Source organism: Phlebotomus argentipes, unplaced genomic scaffold (genome assembly GCF_947086385.1).
Source record: "Phlebotomus argentipes unplaced genomic scaffold, Phlebotomus argentipes genome assembly contig_51, whole genome shotgun sequence".
Lineage (NCBI taxonomy): Eukaryota > Metazoa > Arthropoda > Insecta > Diptera > Psychodidae > Phlebotomus > Phlebotomus argentipes.
In genome coordinates this window covers 156,567-179,237 of record NW_026776191.1, presented here as the reverse complement: position 1 = coordinate 179,237, position 22,671 = coordinate 156,567, and the positions used below count along the sequence as shown (strand labels likewise).

General features: G+C 33.4%; 1 protein-coding gene across 1 annotated transcript in view; it reads left to right on the top strand.

Moving 5' to 3' along the window:
* Window positions 1-22,671, top strand: part of LOC132264416 (ras-related protein Rap-2a) — a 122,473-nt gene that overhangs the window by 87,069 nt on the left and 12,733 nt on the right. The window contains exon 2 of the mRNA XM_059764626.1: window positions 17,451-17,588. Within this exon, the coding sequence (XP_059620609.1) occupies window positions 17,451-17,588 (138 nt within the window). The remainder of the gene's footprint in view (window positions 1-17,450; window positions 17,589-22,671) is intronic.

Here is a 22,671-nt window from a genome sequence, read left to right as displayed (position 1 = left end):
AATATCTTCAGTCAAGGTAACACCGTTCTAATGAGTTCTCATGGTTCTTTCCCCTCTTCTCGAGTCTCTGATGTTCATTGTTCGGTTCTTACTTCGCCTGCTTCCTTGTGATTCTGTTTGCGTCTTTCCTCTTCGCTTCTCTTCTTTTGCTTTGTCCTCTTCTACGCGGTGCCTTTCTTCTTAAAGTAAAATTACATAAAAATCTCAATAATGAAATTCTGAATGAATTAATTAATAAAAATAAATTATTTTCAATCAATTAATCAGAATTTTTCCAAATATTTACAATTATTCAAAATTATATTCAAAATTTGATTAAATATTCCGGAAAATAATCAATTTTAAATCAAATATTCAAAAAATAATCTGAATTTTGTACGAAATGATCAAAAATTTGACTTAAAATCAGAAATAATCGGGGAAAAAGATTGAATAATCACAAAGTTAATGGTCTCAACTTGCGCGTCTGATTATCCTTTATGTTATCTCGTAATGTTTCTCGTATAAAAACAGTTTAAGTCCAGTATTAAATGTTTGTAAAGTATTTTGGGACATATTCAGCCAATTTTCAGGACTTTTCTGTCGTTTTCTTTTCCCGCTGAGGCTATTTTGACTGACGGCGGCAGCCGCAACTCAAAGACTTCTCAGTAGTAAATTGTAAAAATGACTAAATTGTAATAAATATTCTTATTCTTTATATTAGATGTCTTTTGAATGCAATAAATGGCGTCAAAGAGTTGAAATTGATATTAAAATATTGACTTCCTGGTCCGGGAAACCGGGAAAAGCCAAGAATCAGAGTCTCTGCAGCATTAAATCCGCTCAATAATATGTAGCAATTGCCATTAATCCTATTAGAAATAAGAATCAGGCTTTATTCCAGAGAAAAATTGAAGAAAATAGATTATTTGAGTGTTTTTCCTAACACATTTTATGCTGAAAAATTAAAGATTCTTGTGTTTCAAAGCATTTAGAGGTAATAAATAAATATTTTCGCGTGTTTTTTGTCATCAAATGAACTGAAAATCATGAAAAATTGGAATGAATTTCTCATATTTATAAAATTTTATTGAATTTTCCAACATTTCCAACCATATTATCCACGCCTTGGGAAACTTCTATTTGAGATTACTTAAAAGCAATTCTTCAAACGATGTTTCTTCTTGGGTTTTCTGTGATGTAATTTACAGAGATTTTTTCCTCACTTCAGATGAGAATATTTCTTTGCAACTTCAGCTTATCTTCAGATGCGACAAAAACTGTCAAAAGTGGGAAATTTCTTAGTTAAACTTATCAAGATTTTTTACAATCAATTGTCAATAGAATTTCTCATATTTCACACATGAGTCGTTGCAACTTTACAGATTTTGTATTTAAATTCGTAAAAGTTACGAATTTGATGTTGGAAACTTTATGCTTTTCACAGCTTCCATTGGCGGCCACCCAGTGGCGCTGGTGTAAAGTACAAATGAAATACGAATGAGAAAGCGTTGGAAGGCAAAGTTGGGAGTTTTTTAATATGAATTATAGCTGTCAAAACGTCATTTCTTTCTGTCTACTTTTGAGCTGTGGTTTTGAGAGTGTTTTTAGAGCAGAATATTAAAGGATTTTTTGGCGTTTACAGAGAGATATTTCCTTGGAAAAGCTTTAGAAGATGTCTAGAAACAAATAACCTCAATTTGATGCGTTAAAATGTCCAAAAATTGACAGATAAATGCAACAAGATTTGTATTAATTAACCAAAAAGCTTCAATATCGCTTATTTTATTGATTTCTTCACGTTTTCACCTTAAACTTGCATTGCAGTTTTATGATTTCATGACTTTGACATCTTATTTAATATGTTATCAAATTAAAGTTGCAACGACCTCTTTATCTCTATTTTCTAATATAATGAGTGAATAATTAACTGCTATTATAATTAGTATTAATTGTTGAGAATCTCTGATGGCAAAAGGTCACCATTTTGCACTTTTCTTTCTCCATAATAATTAACTGTCTCTGGGTGGTCTTCTTTTGGTTGATGTACAAGAATGGCAGAGAAGATGTGCAAAAAGACGGATAAAAAAAAACATTTCCCGCGTGTTCATTGTTTAATTTCTTTAAGCGTCATCTCTTCCATGGTGTCTCTTTCTCCAGTGTCTTTGCAGTTTAACACTTTGCTTTCTGCTGAAAACACCTTAAGATTGAAACAGAAGAATAGAGAAGAATGAAGTTCCATTGAAAGACTATTTCATAGTGCAGAATATTAATTGCTTCATAATCCAAAAGACAGAGAGAGAGAGAGAAGGAAAAAAAGTGAGTCAAAGAACCCAAAAGCCATGGAGTTGAGATAAGAAAGGCGACATAATTTGCGAAAAGAATTGGATTATCACGTTTTCTTTGTCTTGTGATGGACTTTTGTGCTAATTTTCATTCCAAGAAAAACCGACACTCGAGCACTTGACAGTGTTGTACACTCCAAGGGGGAGATAATGCAGTCAGAAGTGGTGTACAAGTTCAGCAGAAGTATTTGAGAACACTTTCAATAGGAATTAACACAATAATTGGAGAAAAATAATGGTTTTTCACAATTTTCTAGGTTATGTTATGAATTTAAAGTAAACTTTGCCACAAAATAACCTCAAAAATCATTTAATCTTGCATCTGAGATGGTTTAATTTGCATTTTCTGGTTAAAAATAATGAAATCTGATGAAAATCACAAACTTTCAGTGTTAAACTGATGTGAATTCTGCTATTATTGACACATAACCTCAAAAAATATTTTTGCAGGATACAAAATTGTCAATTTTTAGAGGTTTTTGATTGATTTTCTATTCCAAAATAGTTTAATATTTCCCAAATTTGCCTTTAAAACACTCCGAAATTGGATTTTTTTCAAGAATTCTTTCAAATATCTCAAGATAATTTCTAGGTTATGTTCCAAAATGCATCAAAAAGAGCGAAAAAAAATTTAATCACATGAAAAAAATCCACTGGAAACTTCAAATACAACTAAAATACAGTTTTTCTCTGAGTTTTCGGGGTCATAAAAGGTAAAAAAGGTGTCTTTTTGGGTCAAAGAGTCCTAAATTTGAGGTTATGTTAATTTTGACGGTTTGGAAAATAAGCAAAGCACCCTGTAAAAACAGTCCTATGGGAATCCTGCGGGATTTGCGTTGGATCTTCCACTATTCCGCTATTTATTATTATGTCCCGGAGGTTTTGGATCTCGGGATTTCTCGGCGGAATTATAGAGGAAAATCGCGTTGAAACTCCAGCAAGGACAATGGCGGAATTTTAATGGATTTCCTTGCTGGAATCACGCAAGATGATCCGTTGAAATTCCAGCAATGGCCAAAAAAAGAACATTAAATGGCGGATTTGTACAGGATTTTCCTGCAGGAATCCTGTAGCGGAATATAGCGGAAAAGTTGAGGAATCTTGCGGGAGAATTCCACCGCAATTCCGGTATTTTAGAAAGAAGATACCGGAATTGCGGTGGAATTTTCCTGCAAGATTCCAGCAATAGATAGATAGATAGATAATTAATTTATTCCTAGACGACATAGTCCCAGGAGAACTGGCGGGTAGCCTTTGTCTCCTTTATGGGTGTGGTAGTCGTCCTTCGATGATTTTCCAGAAGTTGAGCAGATTGCTTAACTTCGTCGTCCTCAGGTCCGTGATGTCCGTTATATGTAATCCGAATGCGCTGAGTCTGTCCGCGGCCAGGGCAGGACAGGTGCATAGAACATGTTCCACGTCCTCGTAGTCCGGTCGACACCATCTGCAGGCAGAGCTGGGAGCCAGGCCCAGTTTGTAGAGATGAAAATTAAGCCATAGTGTCCAGTAAGTAGTCCAATGAGTATTCCGATGAGCGGTCTGGGGAAGCTGAGCAGCTGCTCGGAGAGTTCCGATGGGGGCGTCTCCTCGAAGAGGGCTCTAGTAGTTCTGCAGACTTCGCGGGTTTTCCAGTACTTCTGATGTTTCTCCTCAAGGATCTCCCTTTATGCTTTCTTTCCTAAAGTCACCAGGCACTCCAATTGCGGATTCTGGCCCGTAGAATAATTCCTTGCTGCCAATTTTTGTAAGTCTGTCCGCTATCTCATTTCCAAGTATATCTGAGTGGGCAGGGATCCAGAAACAGAATATTTGGTCATTTGGTGGCCAAGGGTTCCAGCAATAATCCGTCATGGCAAATCCTTCGTCCCGGCGCTTCCAGCGTCTCAGCCTTTCAACTGTGAGGGAATTTGCCTGCAAGACGCGTGGTGGAATCTTGCAAAAGGCTTCCAGCGCTTTCTCGGCCTTCTAAATGAGAGATTCTGCCTTGAAAAATCATGGTGGAATCTTGCGAGAGGCTTCCAGAGTTTTTTCCGTCATTTAAAATAAGGGAATTTGCCTGCAGGATTCGTGATGGAATCCTACAAGAAGCCTCCGGCATTTGTTTTTTTTTTTCTTTTATTCCACCCTACCCTCTGGGCTTTACAATGAGTATAATGGGCCGGGGATCATTTCACTTCTCAATAAATACATTATATAAGTGATCAGATCACATTGCTGATCCCGCTTTCTCTGACGAACTTCATGAAGGCGCGTCCTTCCTTATTCTGCCCTCCTCAGACATGCAGCTCGCCAGCAAGCTTCTTATATCCGTTGTTTCTTGTCCTAGCCCGAATGCCCGGAGCATCTCCTGCCGGCAATTCGAATATTGGGCACATCGTAATAAGATGTGGTACATATCCTCCACCACCCCACAGGACTCGCACAGAGGACTGTTCACACAATTGATTCTACACAGAAAGAAAAAATTAGTAGGATTTTGTAAAATTTTGTAAAAAAATTCTGAAATTGTATGGGAAAATTACGAACATGCTTGTGAAAATGTCTTCCGGGTAAACATTTGTAAGATTTTGTAATTTCTTTTACAAAACCATCTAACTGACACATTTTACCAAATCTGCTCGTAAAAGCTCGTAATTGTTCGTCAAAATTTGTGCTCGTAATTTTTACCTGCCGTTTGTAATTCTATGTAATCCTTCTCATGGGGTTACAAATGCTGGTAATTTTTTGTAACATTTTCTGGGGTTTGTAATTTAATGGATGAAAAGACTATATTTTGCTTTTCTTTTATAATTATATTTCTGAAACAAATACATATAACTTTCCTTAAATTTTAACATTTTTTAACTATCTATTTGGACAAAATAACATCAAACCTATAATTTAGACAATTTACTTTGAATCTCTTTACATGTGACATAAAAGGACTTGCAATCTTTTGTGTTCTTCTTGTTCTTGAAGAGAACTTTTAAAATTAGTAGGGGTAAATGGGGCAGCTTCAGATTGGGGCAGCTTCAGATTTCTTAATTTTCTCAGAGATTTTTGCATGAATAAATTCCTGGTTTTCACACAATGTTTGTAGTCCTTAAGGACTACAATTGACGAAAATTTGCACAGGATAGCATTTACTGTTTAGATAAAATAAGTGAAAATTGAAAATCACTCACAAACTAGAATTTTGCTGCCGAATTGATTGCGTGTTTTCTCCATTAAAAAAGCCACAATTCGCGTGAAACACAATCAAAGGTTATTGAGAGTTAAGTAGAGATTCTAAATGTGCCCGAACTTTTCCTCCTTGGCACGGCCTTTTCAGTGGGTGGTGGAAAATGCACAAACACTGCACACGGGGCAGTTTCGGATCGCCACGGACTGACAACAGCGCGCTCTGACAGTCTGACGCAACATCACGGTCGAAATTTTCTTGTGGCAAATATTGAAGATTTTTCACAAAGTGCCGTTCTGTGCTGCATTGCTTCATCACGTTAAACGACTTCTTAGTGGAAAAGTGAGAAAATACACGCGAAAATCACTGATTTGCACTGATTTGATTTGTGGTGGCACTGAAGTTGCCACCACTCACGCATGGTGGCGTTGCGATGCAGGAAAAATGACGGGCAACTTGCTTTTCGCTCAGAAATTTTGACAGTGCGTGCAAGGGTCCAGAAAAGTCGCGAAAATATTACTTTAAAGGCGATTTTTAGGGAATTAAACAGTTTCAGTGCGTAGAATAGATATCAAAGTGATCATTTGCCCGCGATTCTACAATTCCACAATGGAATTTATGGTAAATATCAGTGAAAATCTGAAGCTGCCCCAGAGCAATCCGAAACATCCCCGTGCGGGGCAGTTTCAGATAATTTACAATATTATTTTCATTCTCCTTTAGAGGAAAAAGGATCAGTTTTAATGCCCAATGAAAGGCATTTTCTGAAGCTCAATAGACGAGAGTTTATTTGAGCGTTGTGATTATTTCAATATATTCAGCCGATTTTTCAAGAAAAAATCCTAAAGTTGGAACAGCATTTTGAATCTGAAGCTGCCCCACTTACCCCTAAAACTCACATTTTTGAACATGAACACACTGATGCGTTGGCGACTTTGCTCGTTGAAATGCTCTCGAAAACAGCGTTCTTCCAACGTTGTCCGGAATCAATTCCATTTGGCGACAAGTCCGGACGATGTTCTCTGATGCTCGCGGCCCGATTCCAATTGTGTTGCCGTGGAGTAAAGATGTGAGGTTATGTTGTCCTCTTTGCATCCCCGGCAACTTCTGACGCACTGTAGAGTTGTCCTGGACGTGAATGCGTGAAGCTCATCGGCATCCTTGTCACTTGTTGACGATGAAGTGAGGAATTGCGGGAAACATTTTTTTCCTGACGAGAGAAAATAAGTCAATTATGATGCAATCAAATTCGCGAATTCAAGAGAAGAAAACACTTACCAAATAGTGTCTGATGTAGAGACGCACAATTCCACACTTGCTGATGTACATGAAGTACATTTTCACTTATTTTCCGCGGTGAAAACTGCAATATTTGCTGAATTACGGCACTTTTCACGACACAAATGCGTTCTGTTCCACCATTTTTTGACAAACTGAGCTGCAACCGAAGCAACAGAGACAAATATACTAAATATGCTGAAAATCTATTTGTCTCTTTCGCACTTGCAGCTGTGGTCACTGATGAGAGGGTAAAAGTTCGTAAAAGTTTGTAAAAATTTGTTATATTTCGTAAAAACGTTTAGATTTTTACGAAAAATTACCTATTTTTACATATTTTTTGTAACTTTTCGTGAAAAAGGCAATTACTATCGTGTTTAACAAGCTTTGTCACTATTTCAACTATTTTTTTCTTTCTGTGTAAACAGATGTGATCTATACTTAGTATGACCAGACACAAGACGAGACAACTTGACTATGGTCTCACGATCAAGGTCCCTGGAGCCCCTGGAATCATGGTTTGAACGATACGCTGCTCAGGATTGAATGACATTGTCTTCCAAGAGGACTCTCATTCCAATCTCTCTGCCATCTCTCCGGCATTTGTACGGTCTTTAAAGTGAAGGAATTTGAATTCGGGATTCCTGAAGGAATCTTGCAAGATTCGTCCACAGTGTTGGGCGAATTTTTTACATTTTTACTTTTACACAATTCTTTCACATGGTAAAAAATGTTTTCTTTACACACACATTTTTTTTTTAATATGTAAAGAAAAAATATAAAATATGACAATTTTGAGCTGAATTTTTCGAATCGAACATTCGTTAATAACGGAAATTTACTTCAGGCATTTTTCCATAAAGTCCAAAATCATTAGAAGAGTTTTGTGATTTTTTCTTCCCTCGTTTAGGCAATTAAGACCAAAATGTACAGAGAGATTTCTCGGATAAATGGTTCTTTTCGTCCATGTGAAGATGATCTCAGAAGAGACGTTTAGTTAGGAATTGGCCATCGAAGCATATCCTCCGGGTGTCTTTGGGGTTTCTGGTATGTCAGAAGACTGAAGTGTGATTAAAGTGGTTTTTATTCGCCAAAAAACAACGAAATGAAGCAATCGGCATGAAAATCGTCTTTTCTTGCCCACAATCCAATGAATGAAGTTCATAAAATGCGATCCGACATTTCTACAGACGTTTTCATTGCTGAATGGACATTCTTCTTCCTTGCTTGGTATTTTCCTCGATGGTTAATCGGCAGCAGAAGCATCTCGAAAAGAATACAACAAAAATATACGTTCAATTAGCAAATTTGCTTGTAAAATTAGAGTAAAAACTTCGATATTCCATTAAACAAATGTATTGGAACATCAGTTGTTGAATTATTAACTTTACCTTACTCAATTATGCCAATAATTTGCAGATTTTCCTGAGTTTTTCACTGTTTCTTTACAATTTTGCAACTTCTCGGCGTATTTGACATGAAGTATTTTCATTGCAATTCCACGGGAATTCCACGGGAATTTCAGTAGTTTTTTTAAACTTCAGAAAAGAATTTTTACATTTTACTTTACATTTTACATTTTTTACACATTCGTTACATGTAAAATGTAAAGAGGTATTTTTTACCATGTAAAGGCACAACACTGTTAGGGATTCTTAGAGGAATCCCGCAGTGTGGACTCCGTCATTTTCATATGGTGGATTTCGACGGGTGCCTCGAAAACTATCAAAAGTCAAAATGGCCATTTTTCAGTAGAGCAATTTGAAGTTTGAGAGATGAAATTGCTTTGAAATTTTGCCTAATTTTTCCATAAACTCTCTGTTATCTTTCAGTAAATTGATAAAATTGCTCAATTCTATTTTTATGCAGAATTTCCCAGATTTTTCCACTGTTATTTGTTTGAAATATTAACTAAAATACGAAGAATTAATTGACAAATTAGGAGAAATTTGCTACAAAAAGTCGGTTTTTGATAATTTTTGTGTACTTTTTTTTCAAACAATTCGTAAAAATCAACTTTTCACATTTTTCCTGCCCATCATTTTCCCAAGAAAAAATTGAAAAAATAATCAAATTATGATTTAAATAATAAAAAAAAGATTACTTTCTCAACTAAAATTGCAAAAAAAAATCTAATTTTGAATACACAAAAAAAAAAGATTATTTTCCCAAATAAAATGACAAAAAATCAAAATAACCAAAAATTTAATGAAAAAAAAAATAAAAAAAATGAATATCTTCTCAAGAAAATTTTGAAAAATAATAATTTTGTTAATAAAATAATCAAAAAAAAACAAATCCCAAGTAAAATTGCATAAAAATCTCAATAATCAAATTCTGAATGAAATTATCCAAAAATGAATATATTTTCCAAAGTGAAATTGAAAAATAATCAAAAAATAATCAGAATTTTTTACGAAATATTCAAAATTTGAGTGAAAATCACGAAATAATCGAAAAAAAGATGAAATAATCACAAAGTTAGTGGTCTCAATTTGCGCTAGTGATTAGCCCCTTGGGCGTAAAATATCAAAAGTCGACTTTTCATACTCTTCAACGCGACATTGAGAAATTTTCTACACGCGGAGTTTTTAAGAAAAATCTTATTTCTTTATTTTTTGCCAATGCACTCAATGTAATGTTTTCACACGTGATAAGAAGACATTAAGATCAATCCAAACAGACATAAGACGTCAACTATCCAAAATCGACTTTCAATAGTCTTCGATTCACCCGTCGATTTGACGATGGATTTTCCTGCAGGAATCCAGCAAAGCATAATTTCTGGAAGTGTTTAGGATTTTCCATACAACTTGTACAAATTTTAGCCATATTATCTCCCCCTTGTTACAGTCTTTTCGAAGGCAAATTGATAAGAAACTACCCACGGAGATAATGCAATGTTTTTGTGTGTGTGTGTTTGGTGAGTAAGACAGAGAGAGAGAGAGAGAATAAGTTGTGTGGTGCCGAAGAAGATAAGGAGTGGCGATGAAAATAAGAAGTGATTAGTCACTAGTCAATTGGATTGTGACTCTCTTTCACTATGTGTGCTTTTTTCCGGTATGAGATTTGGTGTGGCTTGAGATGCGATAGCAGAATTTCTAGTCAAGCACACAAGATTCTGTTGAATTTGAGAATTCTTGAGAGACGCGCGCACGCTGACGAGGAGAAGGTCAAAAAACCAAGTGGGAACAAGACTTCAATTGTTCTTAAATATCTATTCCGCCTTGAACAAGTTCATATTTTGCCTTTTATTTCACTCAAAGGGGGAAATAATACTGGCTTAAACAGTGTACATCACGTCTAACATTTACGTGAAGAATTCACTCTGTGACACTTTCAGAACTTTAGCAGTACTTAAATTATTCATTTTCCTTATCCAGTGTGAGCCAAAATAGCTGGAAAAAAGCAGTTAAATCAGCTAAAAAGTGCTAAAATTACTGAAGCTAAAATTTGAGCAACAAAAAGTTGCTTAATTTGAGAAACAGAAAAAGCAATCGCAGTATTTTTATGTTTTTTCAATCGAAATTTCAAAAATTTTCTACTCTTTTCCTGCTAAATATTGTGCTCAATTTTGAGCTTTTTTCTGATAAAAATTTAGCAGAAAAAACAGAAAGTACAAGAACTTCCCTTCATCTGGTTTTTCGTGTCATATTTGTAGCCTAAAATGCCTGAAAGAATGTAAATTTTGAGATTACTTTCATGGCACTATTTATATAATTCAATTGGGTGTTGTAATCACGAAGTATATTATTGAAATGAAACAGTTATACACAATGGGACATCTATTCATTTAAGTGCTGAATCAATCACTTTGACTAGTCGCCGCTACGTTTGCTAGTGCATCAAACGAATGGCTAAAATTTGAGCAGAAAATAGCACAAAAATCAACTAAATTAAGCTCAACTTTTGAAACTTTGCGTATTTTGTGTTCGCTGGGTATTTTTTTCTTTTCTCATAACCTCAAATTTGGGGTTGTAATTGTCATAAAAAGACTCAATTTTGACTGAGAAACAATATTTAAGAAATAATTGAAGTTTTCAGCAGATATTATGATGTGATAAACAATTTTTAATCACACTTTTGGATGAACTTTAGAATATAACCTCAAAATTATCTTACGATATCTAAAAGAATCCTTGAAAGAAACTTATTTGGAACGTTTAAAAGGGCAAATTAAAGCTGAAATTTGCTATTTAAGTGTAGAAAATCAGCCAAAGAGTTGCTAAAATAGAGAATTTTGTATCTTAAAAAAGTATTTTAGAGGTTATGATTATTATTAGCGCAATTATCACTCATGAAATCTGTTCCTCGCGTTATTAAAAGGATTAGAGGGACATTAGGACACAATTCCTAATGGAACTTAGAAGCAGACATGACGGAATGCATTAGAAAATGCTGAACAATTGGTCGAAAAAGTGATTCGCGATCTTTTCCGCGACACTTTTTCCGCGAAATCGATTCTTTTTACGCGGTCAATTGCGCTCAAAACTGTCTTGCTGGTATAAGAGGTCCTTCTGGTCATCTCCCTGATTAAATATCCTTTCTTGCGCAGTTGGAAAATCTCCGTACGATCCTCTGGAGTCGTTTATTTGGTTCACACCCTATAATTTTGTTTTTCACTTAATCAAATTTTGATATCGAACACTTATAAAGTTCAAATAAAATGTGTAAAATCGACAGGATAATTATCCTGAAGACACCTCAGATACATTTAAACCTTATTAAGAAACCAAAACCTTACCTAATTGTATGGTTTTTCATTGAATTTCAACTGGCTCTCGTTCTACGTTAGGGCGCTCCCTCCAAAGCGCTACCCTTCCCCGGATCTAGGGTCCACGGGTTTCCTAGAAGTGTCCTAAGAACTTTTCGCCCCATTTCATTGGGGGTGGTCCGGGGGTTGGGGTGGTTTGGGCTCTTAGAAGCAGAAAAAGACCCTGGAAGAAGTGCTTAAGGCCAGGATTCAAGGATGGTATCGGGGCCAGAAATTCCAATTATGCTCAAGAGGCTTCAATCAAGCTCTATGAAGGAGTTTGTGGCCATTGGGCCCCCCAACCCCAATGCAGAGGAGCCATATTGGGCGATTACGTAGTACTAGGCAAAGACCTTTAACAGTGCGGTCCACGGAGGACCGAGGCGGGGTGTGGCGACGGTAAATGGTTTCTGGGTTCAAAATGAAGGATCCTTGTGATTTTCAGAATTTTCCGATTTTTTTTCGCTGAGATATAGTGAAAATTCCCAAGTGGACCTACAATTAGTGCCAACGCAGAAAGTGATAAAGTTCCCTAGAATCCCTAGGATCCGGCGGTGGGGCCTGCTATTGGGAGTTTTGTTTAGACTATGGATAGGCAATCAAACGCCATATTTGATATTTTTTGATTTTGCCCCAGACTACCTACAGTGGAGCTATAATTAGTGCCCACGCTGTATAAAATTCCAGCCCAATTAAGGTTGCTGTTAAATGTTCCAACTGAAGTAGAAACTTCTGTGGAAGTGTATTTTGCATCTGTCCTTACTTATAGATGGACACAGTACCAGACTGGTGTCGCTTGTAAATAGCGATATCATCTGCAAACACGCCCAAGGCCAAGCTCTGCTAGTCTGTGAATTTGACTGGCTCACTTTGAAAGCCTTGCCCTCTGAGTGGGAATAAAATCAGAGGATAACCGGGGGAGAGGGACGACATAAATAAAAATAAGATATCAATGAAAGTCACACAGGCCAAAGCTGTACCGTCTGAAAGGTAACTGGATGACTGGTTAGCTTTGGGTCTTGGCCCTTAAATGGGAAATTTTCCTGGGGATGCATAAAGGGCCCGTCAGATGGCCTGGATGCCGTGGAGCAAGATTTCTTGTACCACCCCCATTTCTAATCTAATCTAATCTATTAAGAAACCAAAACATATTTATATGGACAAGATTCAAATATTACTCAGGGGGTCCTATTCAAATTGTAAGGCTAATTACTGTTTTGGTCCAGTTTTGATATCATAAAAGGGGATTAAGGATTAAGCCGAATGTCTTCTAACTTGGCATGGTCATTACTTGTTAATGAGAGATGATTAGTGGAAAAATTCAGATCTTTAGCACCACGTGAAAATTCGTGGCACATCGAAATGTCTTAGAGGCTCAGGGGGTCCTATTCGATTTGGAGTCACTGTATATGTAGCGATTCCAAGGTCTCAAGTTGTCTATTCATCCCGCTGCGGTCTAAGATGCTCACATTTTCAAACTCGAACGCATGATTTTCTCCTCTCGAGTGGGTTACAAGAGCGCTCACATCATTTTCTGGTCTGGTTTCTTGAGGATTCTTCTGCATGTTCCTTACGCTCCTTTTGTGTTCGACCCACTCGATCCTTGAGCCTCTGTATCGTCTTGCCGACGTATGTTTTGCTGCAGTTGCAGGGAATTGAGTAAACAACTCCACTCTGCAATAATGTAGGCGTCTTATCCTTCTGGTTTGTGTAAAATTGAGAGAAATTTCGTGGACACCTGAAGACGTAGAATGTATGTGAGGATGTGGAGGATGTATGTGAGCGACTTGTAGATTTTTGCCTCTTCAATCTCGCTATCTTTCGTGTTGTCCAGCGTTCTGCAGTGATGATGCCACAATCGATTGATGAGTGCTCTTGGAAATCCATTCAATTGTAATTTTGTCGAGATTATGTGTCTGATGTTCTGCTGATTTATCGTTGTTAATCTCTGTATGCGTTTTATAAATCCCACCGCAGTGCCAATCCTTTGTTGAAGTGGGTGTTGAGATAGGTAATTGAGCATTCTGTCAGAGGCGATTGGCTTCTTATACCAAATTGCTTGCAGTGTTTCATCTGTCCTCATGACGAACGTATCCAGATATGCTATGCCTTGGTTGTTCTCAATCTCGACCGTGAATTGGAGCTTCGGATGGAAACTGTTAAATGCCTGCAAGACGTCGTTTATTCTCCCTTCAGGGATTAAGGCAGAATATGTCGTCCGCAGCTCTTAATATTGCAAATATTCAAACACTTCTACTGAAATGTACACAACTTCTCACCATATTATCTCCCCCTTGTTTTTCACTCTGCTTGGCGCATTTTTTTTTCCGTGTTTATGGCTGGAGAAAGAACATGAACTACTGTTGCTTACTTTCTTGCTTGATGGTTATTTACAACTTTTGTGAAGAAAAAGAACGAAGAGAATGATGCGAAATGTCCAGAGATTCATCATTCAGTAAAAGGAGTTTTATATATCATATTTTTTCCCACCAAAAATATATCATGAAATTCATATTGTCTTATCTCTGTGTCTCAATCGGCACAGAAAAGTCAATGTTCTTGGGAAAAGAAAGAGATTCTAAATAACTTGCATAATAATATTGAGAGAAGATATATATTATTTCTCCTGCTGAGATTTTAGATTATGATAATATCCCATTACGATAAGAGAGAATAAAAGAGAGAGAGAAAAACGATGGGAAAATCAGTGTGACGTTAAATTCCGACTATGATTTTTGTTAAATCACTGAAATAACCACAAAAATGCCGAGAATAATCTCAAGAAAGTCAATAATATCAACTTTTTTCCTGTATTTCTCACAAAATAAGAGATATTTGTTATGTTTCCATGAAAAACTTAAGAGATTGAAGACAATATTATAACAAATTTCTGAAGAAATCTGGCTTTTCTTGAAGATTTTCAGCACTCTTTGCTACTTTGATGAATTTTTAGATCACATTTGAATTCTTGTTCACTTTTCTTAAATTTCAATTCTATATTATCACAAAAATAATAGAAAAAGATGGATTTTCACGAGTATTTAGAGAAAATTCACAGATAAATGGGCGGAGCTTCCGAATGGGCGTGGTTTAAGTTGTAAAAACTTGAAATAATCACAAAAATAGTCAATAATATCCACTTTTTACGTATGTTTCTCACAAAATAAGAAATATTTGTTGTGTTTCCATGAAAAACTTAAGAAATTGAAGGCAATATTATGACAATTTTTGAAGAAATCTGGCTTTTCTTGACGATTTTCAATACTTTTTGCCACTTCTGTGAATCATAATCATTAAAAAGAAAGGGAAAATTACTCTAAATTGTGGAAAAACACAATAAAAGAATCTCAGAATATGTTCTTAACGCCATTTTTCGCTATAATTCGCTGGAATTGAGGTTATGTAATGAATCAAAGACAGTTTTAGTAAACAATTTGCATTTTAACACATAAATTCTTATGCTCAAGTTGGAGAGATTGCTAATCATTGACAGATTCAAGCATTTTCATGGTTTTTCCTAAACATTTGATGCCAAGAAACACAGAAAATTGTGTTCATGTCAAACATAACCTCAAAAATTGTCATTTTGACTTGAAAAATGCTAATTTAGAAAGCTTTTTTGGACAATTTTGACTCTGAAACAGCAGTTTTAAGTTCATTAGCAGATCTAGAATGCTTCCAAACGGAGTTTTTAAAGATCACTTGGTTAAATTTTGAGGTTATGTTGGGAAAAGACACAGAAAAAAGCGGTTTTTAGTGAATTCTCACAGAAATATCGGATGAAAATCGAATACAAACATTATCTTACCTTGAATTGGACTCTTTTGCTGCCAAGAAACACAGAAAATTGTGCTGAGATTGAACATAACCTCAAAAATAGTCATTTGAACACTTGGAAAATGTCAATTTAGACAACTTGCTGGGCAATTTTGACTGTGAATCAGCAATTTTAAGACGATTTGTGATCCAGAAAGCTTTCGAAGAATGTTTTTGAAGATCTCTTGGTCATATTTTTGAGGTTATGCTCGGAAATATGTTCAAAAACAGCGGTTTTCGGTCGATTTTTATAGAAATATCGAAAGGAAACTTGAGAAATTCAATATTATTTGGGGATTAATATGAAAAAAGATTACAAATTTCATGTTCTCTAGAAGTGTCAGGGAAATTTGGAAGTGTTTGGAAGTGTTGTAAAGATTTAAGGCATATTATTTCCCCCTTGTATTTACCTATTTATCTTTTTTAACACTAAAGAACCTCCGCAAAGCGCAATATTTATGTGAAATATTTTGCAATACACATCAAAATACACCTTTTTTTGCTATTTAATTCTGTGATGTTAAAATTTGATAATATTTTTTGATGTTTTTGCCAGAAATTCGGAAGAAATCAATCGAATTCACGCGCCAAAATTCAAAATATCTCTCTTGTATTCACGAAATCTCTCACTGTTTTTACCTTTCGATAATATCAGCTTCCAGACACACCTAATCAATGAAACTTAATGTTCTCCTAATCAAATAATCAATTATTTGAGCTAAAATAATCATAAAAAATGATTATTTTCCCAAGTACCTAAATTTCAAAGAAAAAATCAAATTTTGTATAAATTAATTTTAAAAATTATTATTTTCCTAAGTAAGATTGAAAAAAAATCAAAATAATCAAATTATGATTTAAATTATCATAAAAAATTATTATTTTCTCAACTAAAATTGATGGAAAAAATCCTTTTTTGAATAAATAATCAAAGAAAAGATTATTTTCTCGAGTAAAAGCACCAAAAAAAAAACAAAATAACCAAATTCTGAATTAAATAGTCAAATAAAATTGGAAAAAATTATTATTTTCCCAAATAAGATTACAAAAAATATCAAAATAACCAAATACTGGATTAAATTAAAAAAAAAAGAATATTTTCTCAAGTAAATTTTGAAAAATAATCATATTTTGATTAAAATAATCAAAAAAAATCCAAGAAAAATTACATTAAAAAATTTCAATAATCAAATTAATTAAATTAAATTATTTGTTTAAATATTGAGAAAATAATCAGAAAATAATCCAAATTTAAGAAATAATTATTTCTGATTTTTATTCAAATTTTGATTATTTTTTTGATTATAATAAAAAAAATTAGATTTTTTTTTAAAAATTCTTAATCAAATATTCAGAAAAAAACCAAAAAAAATCAGAATTTTGTACGAAATAAGCAGAATTTGAATTTGAAAAACAAATAATCAGAATTTGTATAAAATGAAAAATTTTAATAATAAATATTTAGAAAATAATCAAAAAATAATCAGAATTAGAATTTAAAAATCAAATAATTAAGAAATAATCAGAATTTTTAATGAAATAAACAATTTTTTAATTAAATATTCAGAGAAAAAATCAAAAAATAATCAGAATTTGTATAAAATGAAAAATTTTAATAATAAATATTTAGAAAAAAATCAAAAAATAATCAGAATTTGACTTTAAAAATCAAATAATTAAGAAATAATCAGAATTTTTAATGAAATAAACAATTTTTTAATCAAATAATCAGAGAAAAAATCAAAAAATAATCAGAATTTGTATAAAATGAAAAATTTTAATAAGAAATATTTAGAAAATAATCAAAAAATAATCAGAATTTGTATAAAATGAAAAATTTTAATAATAAATATTTAGAAAATAATCAAAAAATAATCAGAATTAGAATTTAAAAATCAAATAATCAAGAAATAATTAGAATTTTTAATGAAATAAACAATTTTTAATCAAATATTCAGAGAAAAAATCAAAAAATGCTCATAATTTTGTACAAAATAATCAAAATTTGACTTAAAATCACTAAAAATAATCGGAAAAAATTATTAAATAATCACAAATTTAATGGTCTCAACTTGCGCGAGTGACTTAATTGACTCTTGATTGCTGTTTATCTTTGCAGGTTGACAACTCACCGTGCGTTCTGGAGATTCTGGATACCGCCGGAACAGAACAGTTTGCCTCAATGAGGGATTTGTACATAAAAAATGGCCATGGATTTATTGTTATGTATTCACTAACAAATCATCAAACGTTTCAAGTGAGTATATATATTCAAAAGACTTCTCTTGTATTGCCTTCCATTAAAGTGTGTTAAATGTTTGCTCACGGGTGTTGATGATGATGAAGGAGGGAAAGAGAGAGAAAAAACGGTTGTGGTAAATAACCAGAGGTGTAAGTGTTGCATAAGAAGGTATGAAGAGATTGTAGTCGAAAAAGACTGGACAGTTTCATTGCCTTCTGTGGAGTTCAAAAAATCAGCAGAAAAAGGGTGAAATTAGGAGTAAATGAATAAAAATGGGCGGGATATTCGAGTGGGCGTGGCTTCATGAACCAATCATGATTGTTTAATAAATTTATTTTTAAAAACCATCCAAGGGGCAAATAACAAGAGCCGATTTTTGAGGAAACTTAATGTTCTCCTAATCAAATTATCAATTATTTGAGTAAAATAATCCAAAAAATGATCAAATCTTGAAAAAATTAACAAATAAAGGTTTTCTCAACTGAAATTTGAAAAATAATTTAATTTTTAATTTAAATGATTATTTTCCAAATTAAAATGGCAAAAAAGTTCAAATTTTGAATGAAATAATAATAAAAAAAATTTTCTTAGGTAAAATTGAAAAATAATCAAATTCTAAATTTAATATAAAAAAAAAGATTTTTTTTTTTCAATCAATGAATTAAGAATATTTCAGAATATTCACAATTATTCAATTTATTTTCAAAATTTATGATAAATATTCAGAAAATAATCAAAAAATAATCTGAATTTTGTACGAAATAATCAAAAATTTGTCTTAAAATCACTAAAATAATCGATTTTTCCCTTGAAATCATCTTTTTTGACAGCCCGAAAGGTAAATTTGTCAGCTGAAAAGCTTGCAAATGCTATTAAATACACAAAATAGTCGTTGTAACTTAACAGATTACGTATTTCAGTTCGTAAAAGATATCAATTTGGGTTGCAACTTTACAGTTTTCATGTAGTTTATATTATCAACCGCCAGGCGGCGCTAGTGTAAAGTGCAAATGAAATCCGAACAAAATGACGATGAAAGGTGAATTTTGGGAGTTTATTTAATACGAATTTCAACTGTCAAAAAGCCATTTCTTTACCTTTTCCTCTGTGATGCGATTTTAAGAGTTTTCCACAAATTCCGAGAGATTTTATCAGCTGAAAGAGTTGCAAATGCATTAGAAAAATCAATCAATTTCCATGGAAAGCGTTTGAAGGTTGTCCGGAAACACATAACCTCAATTTAGTGCATTTAATTGTGCACAAATTGACAGATAAATATCATTAAACTGTGAGAATGAATCTAAAAACATCGTTTGCTGCCTTTTCTCTTGATTTTCACATGAATTTTCCAAATTGTCTTGTTATAAATGTTATGAAATCGCAATTTTGCAACGCAGTTTTACGAATTCATAACTATTACAGTTTATTTTATAAGTTATGAAAATAAAATTGCAACGATCGGTAAGTTGCTTTAATATTTGTTCTTTAATCGGATATTTCGGATTTTACGCAAGATTTTACGTTATAAACGAGTGTGAAATATGAAAAACTTTACTATTTCTTTTAAGCAAGGGGGAGATAATATGTCAAAAGTGGTTTACAATTCAGTTGGAAGTATTTGGAAGTGGAAGTGCTTGAATATTTTCAACATAATGCGTTCAAGAGTCATTTTTACAAGCAATTAACGCAATATTTGGAGAAAAGAATTGTTTTTTTCACAATTTTCTAGGTTATGTTTTTGAATGTAAAACAAACTTTACCACTAAATAACCTCAAAAATCATAAATTCGTCCATCTAAACTGGGTTTAATTTGCATTTTATGGCATAATAATAATGAAATCATATGAAAATCACCAGTTTTCAGTGTAAAATTGATGTTAATTTTGCTATGATTGAACATAACCACAAAAAAAATACACAAATATACAAAATTGTCTATTTACAAACTCTAAATTAGCAAATTTTAGCTCATTATCAATTGAGTTTTGCCTTTCTAAAGATTCTAAAAAATCTTTCTTTTTTTTACGTATTCTTCTAGATATCTTTATAGGGAATTTTTAAGGTTATGTTGCGAAGTGTATTTATCCAAAAGAGTGATTTGTAAATTGAATCACATCTTATTATACAGTAGCGAAAAAGTTTTAAGACATAAAATATTTTTTTCACAAAAAATTCCTTCTTTTTTTGGTGCTAAAAATTCGATATTTCTTTCAATTTTTCGAACATTTACCTTAAGACAAAGAATGATTAGAATTTAATGGTCTTTCAAATGGCGTTGAAATCATGATGATATCACAGTTTGAGGCTGAGATATTGGCAAAAATGCGTAAAAAGACAATGAAAATGTTCTTAAGACGCTGCAGATTTTACTCCATAAAATTGACCTGGATAATTACATTAAATCATGAAGGATTGAAGAATGTCTAGAAGACATTTTTATCACTTAACACATCTTCATTTGATCTTGCTAACTTTGTTTATTTTTTTTGTATATTTTTCACTGTTATTTAACACTTTTGCACCATTTCTTACGCACAATTGCGTCCCAAAATCCTGCTTAAAGATTCTTTGTGTGAAATGTTAGAATAAGAGATCAAGTTAAATCGTTCAAGAACACGTATGTTAAAAATACAAGAAGTTTTGCTGTTAAAAAGTGTGATTTTTAGTCAATTTCTCAGAAAATCTGTAATTTCTTATTGAAGAATGGTAAGAAAATGGCTCTAATTGCGATTAGAATATTCTCTAAGTGTACAAGAAATTCATAATGTTGCATATTAATGCCCATGTCATGCCATTAATCATTAAACCCAACATTGTAGCTATTATTGCTGAAAATCACACGCCGAAGAAACGAAAATTCACATAAATATACATTTTTCTATTAGAGTCCAAGGGGTAAACATGTGGCGCAATCACGGTTCACTGAGAACGCAATCTTCGCAATCCCAAACGCAATCCGCAATCCCTAGTGTAAAAACGCAATCTTTTGGCGCAATCACCGCAATTCTAAGCGCAATCTTAAGCGCAATCCGCAATCCCTAAGAGTATTTCGCGGAATTTGGGTAGTTTTTCTCGGAATTTGGTACGATTTCAGATTGATTCACTATTTTTCCATGGCGTGATGAGCAAAAATGTGGTTTGTTCTTTCTTGATATCTTTTACTAGTAATTCTCTGATCCAAGTAAGTAATTTTATTATTACTTTATACGGTCAATAACATAGGACGTAAAGGATATAAATTCTACCAGTGATCTCAGTGAAGAAAAAAATGTTTAGAATATTCTCATTTAGTGAATTCACTAACAAAATATATTTTTTTGGTTTAAACTTGGGTGTGAATTCCTTCAGATACCTGCTGCTCAAATGAGATTTCACGATAGGTAGGGGTAAGTGGGGCAGCTTCAGATTTAAAATGCTGTTCCAACTTTAGGATTTTTTCTTGAAAAATCGGCTGAATATATTGAAATAATCACAACGCTCAAATAAACTCTTGTCTATTGAGCTTCAGAAAATGCCTTTCATTGGGCATTAAAACTGATCCTTTTTCCTCTAAAGGAGATTAAAAATAATATTGTAATTTATCTGAAACTGCCCCGCACGGGGATGTTTCGGATTGCTCTGGGGCAGTTTCAGATTTTCACTGATATTTACCATAAATTCCATTGTGGAATTGTTGAATCGCGGACAAATGATCACTTTGATATCTATTCTACGCACTGAAACTGTTTAATTCCCTAAAAATCGCCTTTAAATTACTATTTTCGCGACTTTTCTGGACCCTTGCACGCACTGTCAAAATGTCTGAGCGAAAAGCAAGTTGCCCGTCATTTTTCCTGTATCGCAACGCCACCATGCGTGAGTGGTGGCAACTTCAGTGCCACCACAAATCAAATCAGTGCAAATCAGTGATTTTCGCGTGTATTTTCTCACTTTTCCACTAAGAAGTCGTTTAACGTGATGAAGCAATGCAGCACAGAACGGCACTTTGTGAAAAATCTTCAATATTTGCCACAAGAAAATTTCGACCGTGATGTTGCGTCAGACTGTCAGAGCGCGCTGTTGTCAGTCCGTGGCGATCCGAAGCTGCCCCGTGTGCAGTGTTTGTGCATTTTCCACCACCCACTGAAAAGGCCGTGATCAGGAGGAAAAGTTCGGGCATATTTAGAATCTCTACTTAATTCTCAATAACCTTTGATTGTGTTTCACGCGAATTGTGGCTTTTTTAATGGAGAAAACACGCAATCAATTCGGCAGCAAAATTCTAGTTTGTGAGTGATTTTCAATTTTCACTTATTTTATCTAAACAGTCAAGGCGATCCTGTGCAAATTTTCGTCAATTGTAGTCCTTAAGGACTACAAACATTGTGTGAAGACCAGGAATTTATTCATGTAAAAATCACTGAGAAAATTAAGAAATCTGAAGCTGCCCCAATCTGAAGCTGCCCCATTTACCCCTATTTGAATTTTCATTCGTAAAACATGAAATTTTTTTACCATTTGTGTTTTTTTTTAGATTAATAACATTTTTTACGATTTTCTCTTAAAATAAAGATCTCAAAAAAAATCTTTTACAGGAATAAAAAGGTCAAAATTGTCCTTTTTTTTCAGAAGAGCAAATTGAAAATTTCACATTAAGATTGTTGGCAAATTTATCTTAAAATGCTTTCTAATCGTCAATGAAAGTGTTAATATTGCTATAATATTAAAATATTTTGACTAAAATATGACAAAATAATAGAAAATTTGAAAATAACACTTTCCAAAGACGATTTTATCCAAACAAGTTCGAAAAAATCAACTTTTCATACTTGAACTAACTTTTTTTTTAGTTTTCAAGTAAGAAATTAAAAAATATATGAGAAATATTCATTAAAAGTCTAAAAAACATTTTAGAATAATTCTGAAATTCAAAAATAATTTCCTGAAAAAGCATTTTATGCGGTTTAACTGCAATTTTTGGGACATTTTTCTTAGAAAACTCGTTTCAATTTTCATCCATTTGTGCTTTTTGGGCAAATAAGTTTTTTTTAAAGTCACTCGCAAGTTGAGACCATAAACTTTGTGATTATTCTCATCATTTTTTTTTTATTATTTGTG